The following is an 18,675-nucleotide window of genomic DNA, read 5'->3' on the forward strand; positions in this document are numbered from 1 at the left end:
TAGATTAGAAGGTTGTCCAATTTAGTGTGCTAGGGAGCTGTTACAGTCTCATAACAATGGGATAAAGCTGTCCTTGAGCCCAGTGGTACATACTTCCGTTTTTTTTTTTTATCTTCTTCCCAATGGAAGAGTGGAAAAGGGAGAAGGTCCAGGGTGGATGGAGTTTTGGATTATGCCAGCTGCTTTACTTCTGCAGCCAGTATGAGCAACATCTGCCACCCAAGAATTTTCCAATAAATTCATTCATGAATGAACCAATCCAAAATATACATCCTTATATGAACCAATGTGTATCAACAGGTAGCAAATTATAAACCTCAGATGAATTTATTTTAAAATCTGCCAGATTTTTTTTAAAGTCAATTTTATTTATGATGTGGGCATTGCTCAAAAGACCTTTAATTATTGCCCTTTGCACCAACTATCCAGTACCATTCATGCATTCCCAGCTAATGCCGAATTCCACACTGACAGCCTTTTCGGTCAGAAACGAATCCCAGCTGAGGCAGCATCTCTCTACACCGTTGTCAAGAGAGTTCTTCATAAGCTGCTACATCTTTCTGGTAAAGGTACTTGTGTCTGTCCATCTCTCACCCCTCCCTCTTTTCATGCTCTCAGCAGTTCCTTGGAATTGAAGATGATGCTTGCGCACTGGTTCTGAGCTCTGAGATGGTTGATGAGGACAACATGGAACTCTGCAAATGGTATGTAAGGAGACGTTTGATGGGGATCCACAGAAGGTGGCATGGGGTCCCTCCACTTTATGTTGTGGTTCTCTGTATTACACATGACTGGGCTCAAGGTTCTTGATGTCAACCCAAGTGTTACTTTTTTTTAAGACTTGAGCCATCATAGGCCAGAGATTCTTAAGTCAGTGGGGGCATTACACTTTTTCCAAGGAAACTTTGAGAACATCCCTGAATCTTTTCTTTTATCTACCTTTAAATGTCTCGACATAATCAAGCTTGGTGTGTCTGCTTCTATGTCTGCAATGCGACACACAAATCATGGGGCTTGCCTTCTGGGGCTTACTGGATGTCATGTTGTTTCTACTTTGAAGATGTTGCCTATGAGAGGATGCCAACTTTGGTCTGTCCAACATAGAGTCAGAATCACAGAGCATAGATGCAGGCCCTTCAGACTATCATGTTCATACCAACCAGCAAGTATCCATCTGCTAATCCCATTTACAAGAGTTTGGTCCATAGATTTATGCCTTGGCAATTCACCTGCTCAACAGGATACTTCATAAATGAAGGGGAGATCACAATGGTATCAGAGTGAGCAGGTCCATTGGATAAAATATTGGCTTGATAGAAGACACAGGATAATAGTGGAAGGTTGTTTATCAGATTAGAAGCATGTGACCAGTAATGTGTCATAGGAACCAGAGCTGAGACCCGTTGTTTGTCATAATATATTAACAATTTGGATGAGAATGTCAGTGATATGATTAATTAAGATTGCCAATAGACACCAACAGTAGCGACTTAGTGGATAGGGATGGATATTATAACGACGTCTGGAAAAATTGGGTGGTGAACCAAGAAATGGCAATTGGAATTTAATTCAAACAAGTGCAAAATTATGCATTTTAGGAAGTAACAACAGGGCAGGACATATAATGAATGGCAGAACACTGAGGAGTGTTGTAGAACACCGGAGAATGCAGACGCCTGTAAGTTTTCTCCAAGTCACACACCATCCCAACTTGGAAGTACTGTACATTACTGAACAAAATCCTGAAACTCTCCCTAAAAGCATTGTGGCAGATAACCAACATCTCAAGAACTGCAGCAGTTCCATAATATAGCTCAAAACCATCTTCTCAAGTGCAACTAAGAATCAATAGTAATTAAATTTGCTTGCCCTGCACCCAAAGCCCACATCCCTTGAATGTTTTTTTTTATTAAAAAGGGGGTACATACATATTGTTCCCTTAAAATAACAGCACACAGGGTGAAGGTATATGGCACACATGCTTTCATCAGTCATGGCACTGAGCATAAGATTTGGGATGCCATGTTACAGCTGCACAAGGTGTCCAGACTGCACCAGGAATATTGTGTGCTTTCCTTGTTACCATAACTACAGGAAGGATATGATTAAACTACAGAGAGTGCAGAAAAGACTGCAGGTTGCCAGGCTTGAAGGGTTTGAGTTATATTGCCTTGAAAAACTATTCAGCCCCAAACCTTTGTTCACATAAATGAGTATCACAACCAGAAATTTTAATCAATTTAACTGAGAATTCTTATTCGTGAATTACATGTTTTTTTACAGTAAACTCCCCGACCCCAAAACAACAGGAAAACTGTAAAGCACGAACAACTAAAAATTCAAAAACTGAAATATCAGCAGTTTAAAAGTATTCATCCCCTTCGCTCAGTACTCAGTTGAACCACCTCTTGCACCTATTACAGCCATAAGTCTTTGAGAAAATCGCCATTAGCTTTCCGTAACACAATGGAGGAAGATTTTCCCATTCCTCCTTGCAAAATTATTCATACTGTGCCAAGTTAGTTGGGGAGCAGTGGTGGACAGCAATCTTGGGGTCTTGCCAGAGATGTTCAGTCAGGTTTGGGTCAGGACTCCAAATGGACATCAATTTTCTTCATTTGAAGCCACTCAACGGTTGCTCTAGCAGTGTGCTTTGGGTTGTCATCTCTCCAATTTAAGCTTTCTGGCCTAGACTAGCAGGATTTTATCCAGTATCTGTATTTAGCAGCATTCATCTTCCCACCAATCCTAACCAGATCTCCTAGTCCCTGAAAAGCATCTCCCCAGCATGATGCTACCTCTACTATTCTTTTCAGTAGCGATGATGTTACTGGCTGATATACAATAGTAGATTTACACCACACGTACTGTTTAGTGTTGAGGCCAAAAAGTTTCAGTTTAGTTTCATCCAACCACAAGACCTTCTTCCACATCTTTACAGTATCTTCTAAATGACGCTTTGTAATATCTTTACAGGCAAGAATGTGTGTGTGCATTTTTTTTTTTAGCCAGGGCTCCTTCCTTGCCACTCTTCTATAAATACCCTTTCTGTTCAAGGCCTTGGAGATTATGGAACACATGAACAACTTCTGCAGTTCAGTCAGTGTTTGTTGGTGTCACAGTCACCTCTTTTACAAGTGCCATTCTTCTCCGGCAACTAAGTTTAGAGGGGCTGCCTGACCTAGACCATGTGGCTGTAGTTTCATATTCCACCTCCCCCCCCCCCACTTGTTCAGAATGGACTGCACTGAGCTCCAAGGTATGTTCAGTGCCTTTGAGATGGCCTTGTAGCCTTACCCAGATTTGTGCTTCTCTATTGACTTGTCCAGAATGTTCCTTTGTCTTCATTTTGGTTTGGTCTGTTGAAAGTCTACCATACTGTTAGACCTTACAGAGAGGGTATTTATTCTTATGAATTCATTGAAAACAGGTGATCCACCAACTTTGTACATCAACAAATTGGGTGAGTTGGTAAGGTACTATACAGTATAACGCCAGAGGGGAGTTAGCATAGTAATTACAAAGGGGATGAACTCTTTTTCAGCCTCACAATTTTGGTTTTAAAATTTTAAGTTGCTGACAGGTTTTGGATTGTTTATTTTTGATTTGACATAATGCAATGTTTTGTAGATCAGCCCAAAAATCCTACTTCAAAATATTTTAAATTTAGACAATGAAACAGTAAAATGTGAAAATAGTTGTGGGAGCAGAATACTTTTTCAAAGTACCACATAAGGAGATAGTGGATGGGTAAGAATTGCTTTCCCTGGAATAAAGGAGGCTTAGGAGTGACTTACAGAGGTTTATGAAATCATGAGGAGCTAAGATATGGTGAACCTTAGGGGACCTGCTGAAAGCCAGATCAAAGGCATTCAAGTCTGGAGATTAAGAATGGCACAAGAGCCGCAGCTATGATCTTGGAAAGCCTTCTCTTTCCGGAAAGTGGAGTTTCCGGACTGGACTGGAATCAACAAGCAATGCACGACAACTGTGGCAAGGCTTGAATGCCATAACCTCCTACAAAGCTAAATCTTGTGACATAGGGGACAGCAGAGCCTCACTTCCAGATGAGTTCAATGCCTTTGATGCTCACTTTGACCACCAGAACAGGGAGGAAACATTCACACATCCCCATGTTTCCCAATGATTCTTTGGTCTCAGTATCCAAAGATGATATGCAGGCCCTCTTCAAGAGAATGAATCCAAGCAAAGTGTCTGGCCCAGACGCTGTTCCTGGCCGAATACTGAAGACCTGTGTCGAGCAACTGGATGATGTATTCACGAATATCTTCAACCTCTCACTCGGGCAATGTGTGGTACCCACCTGCTTCAAGCAGGCTTCAATCAGACCACTGCCCAAGAAGAGAGTGGTAACCTGTCAAAATTACTATCATCTAGTGGCACTTAACATCTCCTCCACAATCTCCATCAGCTCAGGAGCACTGTAGGGATAGGTACTTAGCCCCCTTCTCTATTCGCTTTACACCTATGACTATGTGGCCAAGTACAGCTCCAACACCATATACCAGTCTGGTGATGACACCACTGTTGTGGGCTGTATCAAAGGGGATGATGAATCAGCATACAGGAGGGAAATTGTAAACTTGGCTGAGTGGTGTTAAAACAACCACCTAACATTCAATAAGACCAAGAAATTGATTGTAGACTTCAGGAGAGGGAAATCAGAGGTCCTTGAACCTGTAATCATTGGAGGATCAGAGGTGGAGAAGGTAACTTTAAATTCTTGGACATTAATATCTCAGAGGACCAATCATATAATTACTACTGCAAAGGAAGCACGATGGTGCCTCTACTTTCTTGGGGCTCTGTGGAGGTTTGGCATGTCATTGAAAACCTTGCCAAACTTCCATAGATATGTGGTGGAAAGTGTGCTGACTGGCTGCATTACAGTCTGGTATGGAAACACCAATGCTTTGAGTGGAAAATCCGACAAAAGGTAGTGGATTTGACTAGGTACATCACTGGTAAAACCCTTCCGTTCATTGAGCACATCAATATGAAATGTTGCCATAGAAAAGCAGCATCCATAATCAAAGACCCTCACCACCCACGCCATGCTCTCTTCTCGCTTCTGCCATCAGGTTGAACGTACAGGTGTCTTGGAACTTGCACCACTGGGTTCAGGAACAATTATTACCCCTCAAACATCAGGCTCTTGAACAAAAGGTGATAGCTACACTCAATTAAGGACTGTCATTGTTATTTAATGCTCATTATTTATATCTGCATTTGCACAATCTGTTTACAGTTACTAAGTTTGCTAAGTATGCCCACAGATAAAGAATATCAGGGTTGTACATAGTAACATGAATGTACTCTGATAATAAATTTTACTTTGACTTTGAATATTCAGTCTTTTTTCTCCCCAGACAAAAGGGGTCTAAAATGAGAGGGTGCAAGTTTCTTCACACAGAAAGTGGTGGGTATATAGAGTGCACTTCCAGTCTAAATTGACAGAGGTGGTAATGATTATAATGCTGTATGTGGATAGGAAAGAGTTATATGGGCCAAAAGTAGGCAAATGTGACTAACTCAGGTAGGCACCTGTCAACATGGATGAGTTGGGCCTGAGGGGCCTGTTCCCATGCTCCATGACTCCTCTAAGAATGAAGATAGACTCATATAACTCACGAGCTAAGCTGATGATGATGCCAGGGCTCCTCTGGATCAGAAGTCCAGCACTATGGAGCACCTGGGGCCAAGTCCCAACACTGAGGCTACCCTAGACACTTCCCACTTACATGCTGGAGCAGTCCACTCCTCCTCAAGACCTTCAGACCTGACCTTAAACACTTACTCTCAGCCTGGGTGGCTCAACTTTGGGTCTTCAAGGACTGACCAGGTGAAGCCACTTACTTTAGAAGCTTGGTAAGGAGTTGGCTACGTGTAAGCCCAAAGAAGCACAAGTTAAAGATTCAGCAGTAATATCCAGTCTCTATTATGTATCAGGCAATCTTTACCGATTTTGTGTTAGATATGCCACACAATTAGATCTACTTTTAAATAATGAAACGATATCAACGTGGAATTATATAGCACATCAGTGACTTAGTAAAACATCCAGGATCCTTTGCCAGAGTGTTATCAAGTATCAAGCCACAGTAGGAGGTATCAGAGTTGCTGATTTAAAGCTGCTAAAGTTAAACTTTAGAAAGCATCTTACAGGAAAGTAATATTTAAGCAGGGAACTCCAGCAACCTAGGGCCCAACCTGTTCAAAGTGTAGACACCAAGGGAGAACTGATTAAAATTAGGGATATGTAAGATAACTGAATTTGAGGAGCATATATCTTGAAAGGTCATAGTACTAAGAAAAAATGTGCAAAAATGGCAGGACCAAGGAGGGATTTGAAAACAAAGATGTTTTTTTTTAAGTGAGACTTTACTAATCTAATTTCACTCTCAGTCCAGCAAGCGCAGAGGTTATTGGTGAAGCTTTGAATCAGTCGGTGACCAGTGGAAAATTTGATCTTTTGATTTGTGAAAATGAGTGGTTAAAAAAAAACTTTGATGGAACAGATGAGGGAGGCACAAGGGCCAGAATCAGCAGTGATCTCAGTGATGGAGCAAATATGTGGCTGATATGTCAGGCTCAAGTACAAGTTGTGAATAATCTGGCTCACTCTAAATGGATGTAAAAAAAGTGCTCAGGAACAACTTCATTCACATATGTATATAGTTGGACAAAATTTCTCTTGTCCTAGATATTAGACAAGGAATATGGTAAACTGGGCAGTGAAGCAGTCAAGAGGTAGTGGTGGTAAGCTGCAGATTCTCGGCTGTGCCTGTTTGACTTGGAATCCGAACATTTTGGAAAATTAGTCACAAAAATTCAGCCCTATCAGCTTATAGTCTCCATGAAACATGCCAGAAAAATGTCCAGAACCTTTAACCAAAAACAGCACGGCACCTTTTATAGTCATGTACCAGTCAGCTGAGTACTGCCACAGCAACAGCCTTGCACTCAACGTCAGCAAGACCACAAAGCTGATTGTGGATTTCAGAAAGGGTAAGATGAGTGAACCCGAACCACTCCCCAGACGGATTAGAGGTGGAGAGTGAGCAATTTCAAGTTCATGAGTGTCAATATCAGGAACTAACATGGACGCAACATACTGATGGAACTAAAGGCAACAAGACAGTGGCTATATTTCATTAGGAGTAAGAGATTTGATTTGTCAACTAAAACACTCAAAAATTTCTATAAATGTACTGTGGAGAGCATCCAGACTGGGGCATCACCATCTAGTATGTGGATGGAGGGAGGACACTACTGCACAAGATCGAGGTAGGTTTCAGAAACTTGTAAAATTAGTCAGCTTTATCGTGAGTACTAGCTTCCATACTATCCAAGACATCTTCAAGGAGCAGTGCCTTAGGAAAGCGGCGTCCATTATTTTAAGAATCCCCACAACCTGGGGCATGCTCTCTTCTCATTGGTACCATCAGAAAGGAGGTACAGAAGCCTGAAAGACACTTAGCAATTCAGGAACAGTTTCTTCCCCTCTGCCATTTGATTTCTAAATGGACATTGAACCCATGAACACTAACTCACTACCTTTTATTCCTGTTATGTTTACACTACTTATTTTAACTTAACTATTTAATGGACACACACACACACACACACACACTTACTGTGCTTCAGTTTTATCCCTCTCTATATTTATCAGGCATCTCTTTGTACTGCTGCTGTAAAGTTAACAAATTTCACAACATATGTTAGTGATATTAAACCCGATTCTGAATACAACCAACATATGGAACAAATAAAAAACTATGTCTCCAATATCAACATTTTCTTTAATGAGTAAAGATCCTCATTTAAATACTATCCTATAAACCTTGAAAATGCTGATCGCACACCTTGGTATCCTGTGAATGGAGTTCTGCAGTTTACCTGAACAATTTAGCAAAATGTGCCTAAAAATTTATTGAATAAGATGATTTCCAAGCAGCTAGCTTCAAGATATTGTGGTATTCAGGCTCCACTTTAAGTACGAATGCATCAAGTGAAACTTCCTGCCCTAGTGCAGGAGCACAAGCACAGGTGAATTCAGGGCAACTGGAGTTCCACACCCTCACCACAACTCCAGACCACAACAGTTCCCATGTTCAAACTTCGGCAGATCTGCCTTTCAAGAGAGAGGGGTGGGTGATTGTAAGGGCAAATTGGGGATAGTGGGAATCAAAATTTTTTTGGACTTCAAACAGGAGTATATTTACATTATTCTGTTTAGCATGATGGGCATAAAACGGAGACAAACCATTTCCTTCCAAATTGACTTGTTCCCACACTTCCATGATCTAGTTCTTGCTGAAACAGAAATTGCCTGTTGCAGATGCTGGAAACAAAAATAGAGAATACCAGAAACAGGGTAAGCTGAATCCATGGAAAAGGAGAGTTCAGTCCCTCTTGTGGCCACACAGTTTAGATTGAAAGAACTGTCACTGAAGACATTTTCTAATGTATTTGCTGCAGTAATTTCTAGTGAAAATATAAAGGTGCTCTAATATCATTCAGTTGTTTCTGCTTTCAAGATCACGACAAAGTATGAGATTGCCTGTTTTCTTCAATAATCAAAGCGTTATGTCGGCTGAATGCCACCTATTTCAGAATCCAGAATAAGAAACATCAAAATTGAAAACAATAAATATCAGAGGCTGAGAGAGGTCACTGCAAATAAAAGTAAATGCTCAATGGAGCCAATTCCTGAGAAATATGGTAACTCGATGAAAATTATCCGTACGTTCTCCTGCTTCCTTCCTACATGCTATTCAGCTTTTCCAAATTAGCTTTTGCAGCTGGCTGAATCAATTTCAGAGAAGCAAGCATCATGATCATGGGTGACACCATTATTTCTAGATGTAAATCAGAGAATACATCTTTCAACAATATGAAACAATTCACGTTGAACTATTCAGTAAGCCAATTCTTCCTGACACTCAGTCCAAATTTTATCTCCACTTAATATCAGTAAATAGCATTTGGTTAGCCCCAGCATCTGAAAATGCAACTGAATAAAATCCACAGTATTTTAAATCAAGAATTTTTAAATGATGCTTTTACATTATTTTAATATTTAGTTCAGAAAATCTTAATCACTGTGCACATGGTACAAATCGGTCAAATTTTACATAATGTGAAAATTCACAAAATATTACTTACATTCTGAGAATTCAAGCTCCTGATTTCCTGCACAAAAAGTGTTTACAGTTATATTTTAAAAAAATCTAGACTCTTATATACACAGTTAAACTCTGGTCATTTTAATCTTCATGAATGTTGAACAGCTTTGCAATTTCATTGAGATCATCATGTTCTTCACCATCCTTAATGACCTATGAAAGCAATTAAATATAAAATGCTTTAAAAATATAGAAAGACATCTGTTGTAAAATCTATTTTCCAATGCATTTTCAAAGTCTCTCTCTCTTGATTCTATCCTTAAATTTATATATTCTGAGCATGTTTGTGCAAGCTGATTGCAGATAACAGACTTGCAAAATTGCAAATAATTTCTACTGGGAACCTAATTCGTAACGGTACAATTCTGCGGATGTGATAGGGTATTTTAAGAGACTCCTGGATAGGTACATGGAACTTAGAAAAAAAGAGGGCTATGGGTAACCTTAGGTAATTTTTAAGGTAAGGACATGTTCGGCACAGCTTTGAGGGCTGAAGGGCCTGTAGTGTGCTGTAGGTTTTGTATGTTTATAACCCTAGTATGATACTGAGGCAGATGAAAAGCCAAGGGAAATGCACTAATACAAACAGTAAGAGTAGAACTGAAGAAAATCCGTAGAAATACAAAATATGGAAGACTTTGCAGGAAGATGTGTTTGACTATAAAGGTCAAGTGCATGGCTGCACGCAGTTGTTCTTATCTTGGGTGAGTGTTGATTTTGTGATGTGGAAAAAGAGAAAACTGAATTACAGGAATTAGAAGTTGTTCATCCATCTTCATTACATTATGATGCCAAGCATAACGGCCTTGATACAAATTTACTAATTTTGTATTTAATCCACAAAGATAGTTAAAGAAAAGACCAGATATGCCCAGAGCAGGGCACACCCGTGGAGGGAATTAGCAAAGTTAACATTTCAGGTCAATGACCTTTTGACTTTTTGACTAATTTTATTTTATTTTGAGTTACAGCTTTCTGACCAAATGAGCTGCACCACCCAGCAACCCACGTATTTAACCGACAGCCTAACCACAGGACAAATTGTAACAACCCATTAATCTACAAACTGGTATGTCTTTGGAATGTGGAAGAAAACCAAAGCACCAGGAGGAAACCCATAGGCTCATCATGGGAAGGACATTCAAGCTTTGTATAGAAGATATCAGAATTGAACTCCGCATTCCGTTGTCCTGAGCTCTAAGTCTCATGCTAACCACTATGCTACCAAGGCACTCCACCTGCTTGTCAGAAAAAAGTCAATATTAAGTTGGTTTTATAGACAGCCATGCAAAAGCACAAGCCCTCATGATTACTCAAAAGGAATGAAATCTTGCTAAGTAACTAAGGTAAAATTTGAACGTTATAATTGTTATTACTGACTATTTAGTTGCACTGAATAGACAGAAAATTGATGTAATTCAAATGATTTTTAAAAAATATAATCAATACTAATAAAAACTGAAAACGCAATGAATTAACCCAAAAATATAACAAATACTCAAATCATGTTCCAATACAACTCTTAATTGTAGCACTAACCTTTCTGGCGATAGGCATTCTGTTAAAAATATTCCACAAAAGAATTCCCACAATTACTTTCTCTCTCAAGTAGAAGATGACCCCTTTTCCATAGTCCTCGCCTTCCACAGGTGGATGAGCAACAGCACTGGCACTAGCAGGCACATTTACAGAAGTGGCAATTTTTTCAGTTTCACTTTCTGATCGGATTCCCGTACCTATAAACAAGAATAAAATATACATGATTAATAGCATGTGGGAAAAATTAATAAACATAACCAATGCCTTATACATTCATTACATTTCATCAACGGGTAAAAGCTACTACTGTTGTTATTTCCATATAAAATCTTAGACTGACTACAGTTTGAGAATATGGATCTTGTTTTTTTAATCCTATAGAACTGTAACTATTACAACACCATCTAACATCAGCAACAAACACCACAGATCTTATCACATAACTTCTGATTTGAGCATCATATTTTTATGAATTGTGCAGAGTTTAAGTTTCACAGTGGCATTACACAACCAATAGAAGATTAATGGATGTTTCATTGCAAATTTTCCTTTCAAATAAAGCTCGTTCAGACTATTAAGAAACAGATAAACCATTAATGGCTATTTTCTATGATGACTGTTAGTTAAAGCTAAACTGAACATTTTGAATGTAATTTACTTTAAAATGTGAAGATCTTTCCAAATACTATGCTTTAATGTATAAAAATTCAAAAGGAGGCTTAAATGTAAAGCATACTAATAAAGCTTTATTAAAAGAAACACAAAATCTGCAAATATTTAAATGAGATGACATCTGCAAAGAAAGAAAAAAGCATTTCAAGCCAATGTTTTTTAATTAAGTGAGCTACAGAAGTTGGATCTTTACCATACACCAAGAGTATCAAACATTCATCTTAATTAAACTAATATAGTGCAACTTACCAGACATTTCTGTCACTGCTTTGGGAGTATCTTTTGTAGTTCCCTTGGCAAACACTCCCACAGTGGGTAAACTACTGTCGACAATGCCAATTGCTTCATATCCCACATCAGGGCCCAAGTCACTCCTGTAACAGTAAGAATTAGTTAAACTCGAGGGATACTTATCATTGTACAATGTTAGTCAATCGCTGTCAGTTATCCTATTGTTCACGTTTAGCTATGTGCCAAGTCAAAGAGGATACTGAGTGAATTCATACCAAAACATGGATTGATGCCAGTAAGGCTTTGCAGCCCCAGTCATGTTTTCTCCAGCCAATCTACCACTCACTACAGCATGATCATGGTGCTCCACACGCCTCCTGCCCAGCTTAAGGTCATAAAAACAAGCAGCATCTCCAGCCTGTGGGGTCACAAAGCAAATACTAAATTCACTAAGTAAATTAATGTTATTTTTGTACTTTGTAAAATATATTCTATAGCAATTTTTGTAATAAAAACAGTTACCTAGTAATTCTACTGCACATAACATGGGAAAATCCTGGGAACTTTGGACTGGTGAGTCTCACATCAGTTGTAAGGAAATTGCTGGAGAAAATTCTTGGGGGCAGGATATATGAGCATTTGGAAACCCAAGGACTAATTGGGAAGGGCCAGCATGGCTTTGTGCGAGGCAGGTCATGTCAAATCAACTTCATTAGAGTTTCTTGACAAGGTGACGTGAGACATTGTTGAGGGTTGGGCAGTGGACGTTATCTGCATGGATTTTAGTAAAGCGTTTAACAAAGTCCGTCATGGGAGGCTATTCCAGAAGATTCTCAACATGCATGGCGTTCACGGCGAGTTGACTGTTTAAATTCAGAACAGGCATAGAAGACGGAGGGTAGTGGTTGAAGGGACTCATTTGAGTCAGAGTTCTGTAATTAGTGATGTTCTGGAGAGATCTATGCTGGGACCTCTGGGGGTGGGGGAGGTGTGAGAGAGTTTTATATATATCTGGATGAAAATGTAGAAAGGTGGGTTAATAAATTCACATTATGATACCAGGATTGGTGGAGTTGTGGATAGTGTAGAACACCGATAAAAAAAACCCACACAAAATAGATAATCTGTTGCAGATATGGGCTGGTAAGTGGTAGATGGAGCTTAACCCAGATAAATGAGAGGTGTTGCACCTCAGTAGTGCAAATGCAAGGAGATAGCATATTGTTCAGGACAAGATCCTTAACAGTGTTGCAGAACAGAGAGATTTTGGAATCCAAGTTCAAAGCTCCTTGAAAGTGGCTACACAGGTCAATAAGGTAATTAAGAAAGCTTATGGAATGCTTGTTTTTAATAGTCTAGGCACTCAGTTCAAAAGTCTGGAGGTTATATTGCTAATTTATAAAACTCTGGTTAAGCATCATTTGGAGTATTGCATACAGTTCCAGTAGCCAGACCATAGGAAGGATATTGAGACTTTGGAGAGGGTGCTTAAGAGGTTTACCAGGTTTAGAGAGCCGGATAATTTGAGGTTGTTTTCTCTGGAGCACCAGAACCTCTAATGGAGGTTTACGTCAACTAGTGAAGTGGTGCTGCAGCAACAACCTGGCAGTCAACGTCTGTAAAACAGAAGAGCGGATTGTGGACTTCAGGAAGGGTAAGACGAAGGAACACACACCAATCCTCATTGAGGGATCAGAAGTGGACAGAGTGAGCAGTTTCAATTTCCTGGGTGTCAAGATCTCTGAGGATCTAACCTGGTCCCAACATATCAATGTAGTTATAAAAAGAGCAAGACAGCCGCTATACTTCGTGAGTTAAGAGATTTGGCATGTCAATAAATACACTCAAAAACTTCTATGGTTGTAGCGTGGAGAGCATTCTGACAGGCTGCATCACTGTCTGGTATTGGGGGGGGGGGGGTGCGGAAGCTACTGCTCAGGACTGAAAGAAGCTGCAGAGGATTGTAAATTTAGTCAGCTCCATCTTGGGTACTAACCTACGAAGTACCCAGGACATTATCAAGCTGTGGTGTCCCAGAAAGGTAGTGTTCATTGTTAGGGACTTCCAGCACTCAGGGCATGCCCTTTTCTCACTGTTACCATCAGGTAGGAGAAACAGAACCCTGAAGGCAGACACTCAGTGATTCAGAACAGCTTCTTCCCCTCTGCCAACCAATTCCTAAATGAACCCTCGGACACTACCTCATTTTTTTAATATATAGTATTACTGTTTATTTGCATAATTTTTAACCTATCAGTATATGTATACAGCAATTTATTTATTATTATTTTCTTTTCTTCTATATTATGTATTGCACTGAACTACTGCTGATAAGTTAACAGATTTCATGACACATGCCAGTGATAATGGCACAGTCCACTGTCATCGGCTGAAGACTTTTTGATTTTTTTTCAAAACTGTAGATTTTCTATGTTTCTTTTGGGTAACCCTAGGTAATTTCTCAGCTAAGGACATGTTCGGCACAGCTTTGTGGGCCGAAGGGCATGTATTGTGCTGTAGGTTTTCTATGTTTCTATAATAAACCTAATTCCGATGAGATTATGAGAGGCATAGATAGAGTGGACTGAGAGCATCTGTTTCCCAGGTTTGAAATATCTAATACCAGAAGGCATGCATTGAAGATGACAGGGGTTAGATTCGAGGCGGAGGAGAGGGGTAGGTCTTTTAGTCAGGGTCATAGATGCCTGGAATTCGATGCCTGGTATGGTGGTAGAGGCAAATACATTTGAGGATTTTTAGAAATGTTTGGATAGACACATGAATGTAAGGAAGATGGAGGGATATGGACATTGGATTAGTGTTTGGGTGTTTTTAATTTGCGTTTTAGCTGGTTCATCACAACATTGTGCTGTACTGTTCTATGATCTATGTTCCATAGCATTTTATCCAAGTTACAGACAAAAAGAATGCAAACAATGATAAAGAAATACCACTGTGGATCTGGTCTTGTATTGAGAAACTTAAAACATGGACCTTCACTTTTCCAAAAAGATATTTTTGAGCAATGACCTAAGTACTTACCACCCATATATTTGAACATGCTTGTAGTTCTGCATTCACTCTAAATCCACCAAAGTCAGAATCTACCTCCAACCTTGCTGACTTTGCTAACTCCACACTAGGTTCAAGTCCCACTGCAGCAATGACATGATCAGTTTTTATCTGCAAACAATACAAAATAGATTAAATCAGCCTGGACTAACTGGGAATTTAGTTAAAAAGACTAAAATATTTAAATACTTGATATTGATGAGTTTATATTAAGAATACATACTGTTTGGCCATCCTTCAGCTGCAGAACAACTTTATTATCTTTATACTTTGCAGATTTCACAACGGTAGCGGGCATAACATTAACCCCCTCTGAAACAGGAAAAAGTTATATTTTAATACAGAACTGAAACTTAAAAACCCGCATATAATCTGCTATTCCACAAAATGCCCAAGTGTGAAACAAGTAATCCACTGAACTTGGACTGGGGAATCTGCACTCAGATCCTCAACTTAATCCACAAGCCCATCCTCTTGAATAGAAATGGTACCCACATAAACAACAAGTAGTTTAGCTTACATTATTTAGATTTGTAGGAATGTTTAAACTTAAGTGTCTAAGGTGGTAATACTTTTAGAGTTTTCAATAGTTTTTATTGATAATTTCATTTTAACTGTTTTGCAATTTTTCTAAATGCTCAAGATTTCTAGAAACATTTCAAAATCTTTACATCTCCGACCAATGGCAAAGCTAAGAACAAAGCTTAGCCATCAGTCAGGAGTTTACAAAGGGGTTTCACCATCAGGCCACTGTTTTTCATTATGAATTAAGATGACCTGGTGCTACAATGCTCAGATTTACCTACTGGATGCAGATAAAGTGTAGGTCTGCAATCTTTATATGATCCTCACAATCACTTGTCATCCCACAAACCCTGGATTGAGAGTTTGATTAAAAAAATCCTTTAGCAGATGTAAAGATCTGAAAATTGTAGCAGGGACACTTTAATAAATCAAGAGGGAACATGAAATATCGCTAGCATACAAGATTAAGGAAAACCCCAAAGTGCTGCATAAGTATATTAAGGGCAAGAGAGTGATCACAGGAAGAATAGGGCCCATTAGGAATTAATGGTGAAATTTGTGCAGGAACCAGAGAATGCAAATGAAGTCTTAACCAAATACTTTACCTGCATTCATGAAGGTGGACTCTGTAGTTCAAAATGTGAGAGAGGGGAAAATTGGAATTCTGGGTCAAATCCCAATTAAATTTAACGATGCATCACATGTCTCAGTGTTTCAGATCCCCAGTGTTTGATGAGATGTATCCCAAGTTGCAAAGTCAGGCATGGTAGGAGTTTACTAGGTCCCTGGCAAGTTTTTTTGAATGTGCTCGCTGGCCACAGGTAAGGTATCAACAACTAGAGGACCAACAGATGTGGTACGTTTATTTGTGAAGGATAGCAGGAATAAGCCAGGCACGCAAGTCCAATTTCAGTGGTAGACATGTCATTGATCATGATTAGTCTGCACTTGGCAAAGGAATATAGGCAGTCTAGTTTGTTTAGGGAGATATCTGAATCTAACCAATCTAATTACATTTTTTGAAGAGGTAACAAAAGTAGTGAAAAGGAGGGGTGAAGAGGAGCTGGGTGATTGCTTACGGATCCACATGTAAGCTTGTGCAAACAAGTAATCAAAATATGGAAAAAATTCTGCAGAGATCTGTGTTCTCAATTATGAATTAATTAATTAATTACTGATTAAGGAAGCATGAATGATAAATATGACTTTAATGACACTATGAAGTACAATGTCAGTGTATGTTATAGATGGGAATAATCAATTGCAAAGGAGCATTGATAGGCTAGATATTTGGGCAAAAATGTGATAAGCAGAATTTAACTTGTGAAAATGTGGACACGTACCAAGACAATTCATAATTTTCTGAATAGTGAACTGCGGAAGAACAGCGAGATTAAGGTACCAATGCAGAAATCACGAAAATCTCATTGTGATGAGATATAATAATAAAAACTATTAAGCCATCTAATCAAATGGAGATGGAATACAAAAATTCACATTTACCAAGAGGATCAGATTGCAAGTAATGAGATCATCATCATTCATGCTTACTGTTTTTCTTAATGGAAATACAGTGTCTCGAGGAACTTCCATTTTAATCTGGCCCATGACCCTTGTCCAGTTCTCCCTAACTTCATTGGGGTCTATGTTTTCCTTTCATCCCATCTAGGAATTCATTCTGGGTTTAGTCCATAACTTGAGATGGGATTTGGTATTGCTTTGGTAAGACTCTTGGCAGTGTGGAGGATCATAGGGATTTTGGGGTCCATAAGACGCTCAAAGCAGCTGTGCAGGTTGACTCTGTGGTTAAGAAAGCGTATGGTGTATTGGCCTTCATCGATTGTGGAACTGAATTTAGGAACCGAGAGGTAATGTTGAGGCTATATAGGACCCTGGTCAGACCCCACTTGGAGTACTGTGCTCAGTTCTGGTCGCCTCAAGGATGTGGAAGCCATAGAAAAGGTGCAGAGCAGATTTACAAGGATGTTACCTGGATTGGGGAGCATGTCTTATGAGAATAAGCTGAGTGAACTCGGCCTTTTCTCCCTGGACCAAAGGAGGATGAGAGGTGACCTGATAGAGGTGAACAAGATGATGAGAGACATTAATCGTGTGGATAGTCAGAGGCTTTTTCCCAGGGCTGAAATGGTTGCCACAAGAGGACACAGGTTTAAGGTGCTGGGGAGTAGGTACAGAGGAGACGTCAGGAGTAAGTTTTCTACTCAGAGTGGTGAGTACGTGGAATAGGCTGCCGGCAACAGTGGTGGAGGCAGATGTGATAGGGTCTTTTAAGAGGCTTTTGGATAAGTACATGGAGCTTAGTAAAATAGAGCGCTATAGATAAGCCTAGTAATTTCTAAGGTAGGGACATGTTTGGCACAACTTTGTGGGCTGAACGGCCTGTATTGTGCTGTAGGTTTTCTATGTCTCTATGCTTTCCGGGGGTAGACAAAGACTAAGGTTACAAATTGGAGTCACAAACATTGTGATGTGTGGTGTGTGGGTGAGAGAGACAGTAAGGGTCGGGGCTGGTTATGGACTAGACTGTAGTGTTAAAAGTTTATAAGAGGCTGAGAAATGAGGTTGCTTTATTAATGGAGGTTAGGGTAGTTAGGGTTCAGCTTATCAGCAACTGCGCATTTAACCACGCACAGCATTTCAAGATGGATATTTTGGCCTTAGTTCTATACAATAATAGATGTAAAAGCACTAAAAGTTGACACGTTCCAATGGCTTTCTTTTGTTGAAAAGTCGTTTTAAGAACTGTACAATTGATTATTTAAGGTAATTAAAAGCATTGCCCAGTGTAATTTGAATGGACAGAAAAAAAATCAACATTCAGAAATAATGGTGACTAGAGGAAAGAGTCATAAAAAAATTTAAAGCCATGCTCTTCAAAAATCACGTCATAATATCATTCTTACGGGACTTCTGGTTAAGATGTCGGTAGCTTAAGTCGCTAAAGCTATTGTTCCGCTCCATTTCATATACCTGTATTTATTTCTTACTCTTCCTCCCACTATTGAAATTGTTGGCTGCACAATGAGTGTACCTAAGCCTATTAAATCGGCAAAAAAAGACTCCTCCATCGGGAACAACCTTGAGTGAAATTGGGTCGCTGTTAGAACAAACCCGACAAGATATGTTTTCTCAATTTAGTTCGTTGGAACTGAAACTGGATAAAATCAACTCTACACTGGAGAATCACGCTCAACGTTTATCACATGTTGAAGAAGTCACGGAGAAACTAGACTGTTGTTATAAAGACCTGGAAAGAGTTTGCTCTATCCTAAAGGAGTATAATAGCAAGTTAACTCTTAAAGTTATGGACCTTGAAAGCAGGAGTAGACGCCAAAATCTTCGAATTCTCGGCTTGCCTGAGACTGTTGAAGGGGGATCTCCTGTCGAATTTTTCTCAAACTTTCTA

The 18,675-nt window shown here is 39.4% G+C and overlaps 1 protein-coding gene across 2 annotated transcripts in view; it reads right to left on the reverse strand.

Moving 5' to 3' along the window:
• Nucleotides 1-9,081: 9,081 nt before the first annotated feature.
• The window catches only part of aifm1 (apoptosis inducing factor mitochondrion associated 1), a 68,217-nt gene continuing 58,623 nt past the window's right edge, over nucleotides 9,082-18,675 (reverse strand). For both annotated transcript variants that reach the window (XM_059977324.1, XM_059977325.1), the window contains 6 exons: nucleotides 14,947-15,035; nucleotides 14,694-14,834; nucleotides 11,927-12,069; nucleotides 11,670-11,794; nucleotides 10,749-10,945; nucleotides 9,082-9,362 (listed from right to left, as the gene is read on the reverse strand). In XM_059977324.1, coding sequence (XP_059833307.1) covers nucleotides 9,291-9,362; nucleotides 10,749-10,945; nucleotides 11,670-11,794; nucleotides 11,927-12,069; nucleotides 14,694-14,834; nucleotides 14,947-15,035 — 767 coding nt within the window. In that variant the 3' untranslated portion in view covers nucleotides 9,082-9,290. The remainder of the gene's footprint in view (nucleotides 9,363-10,748; nucleotides 10,946-11,669; nucleotides 11,795-11,926; nucleotides 12,070-14,693; nucleotides 14,835-14,946; nucleotides 15,036-18,675) is intronic.

This window comes from Hypanus sabinus, chromosome 8 (assembly GCF_030144855.1).
Source record: "Hypanus sabinus isolate sHypSab1 chromosome 8, sHypSab1.hap1, whole genome shotgun sequence".
Classification (NCBI taxonomy): Eukaryota; Metazoa; Chordata; class Chondrichthyes; order Myliobatiformes; family Dasyatidae; genus Hypanus; species Hypanus sabinus.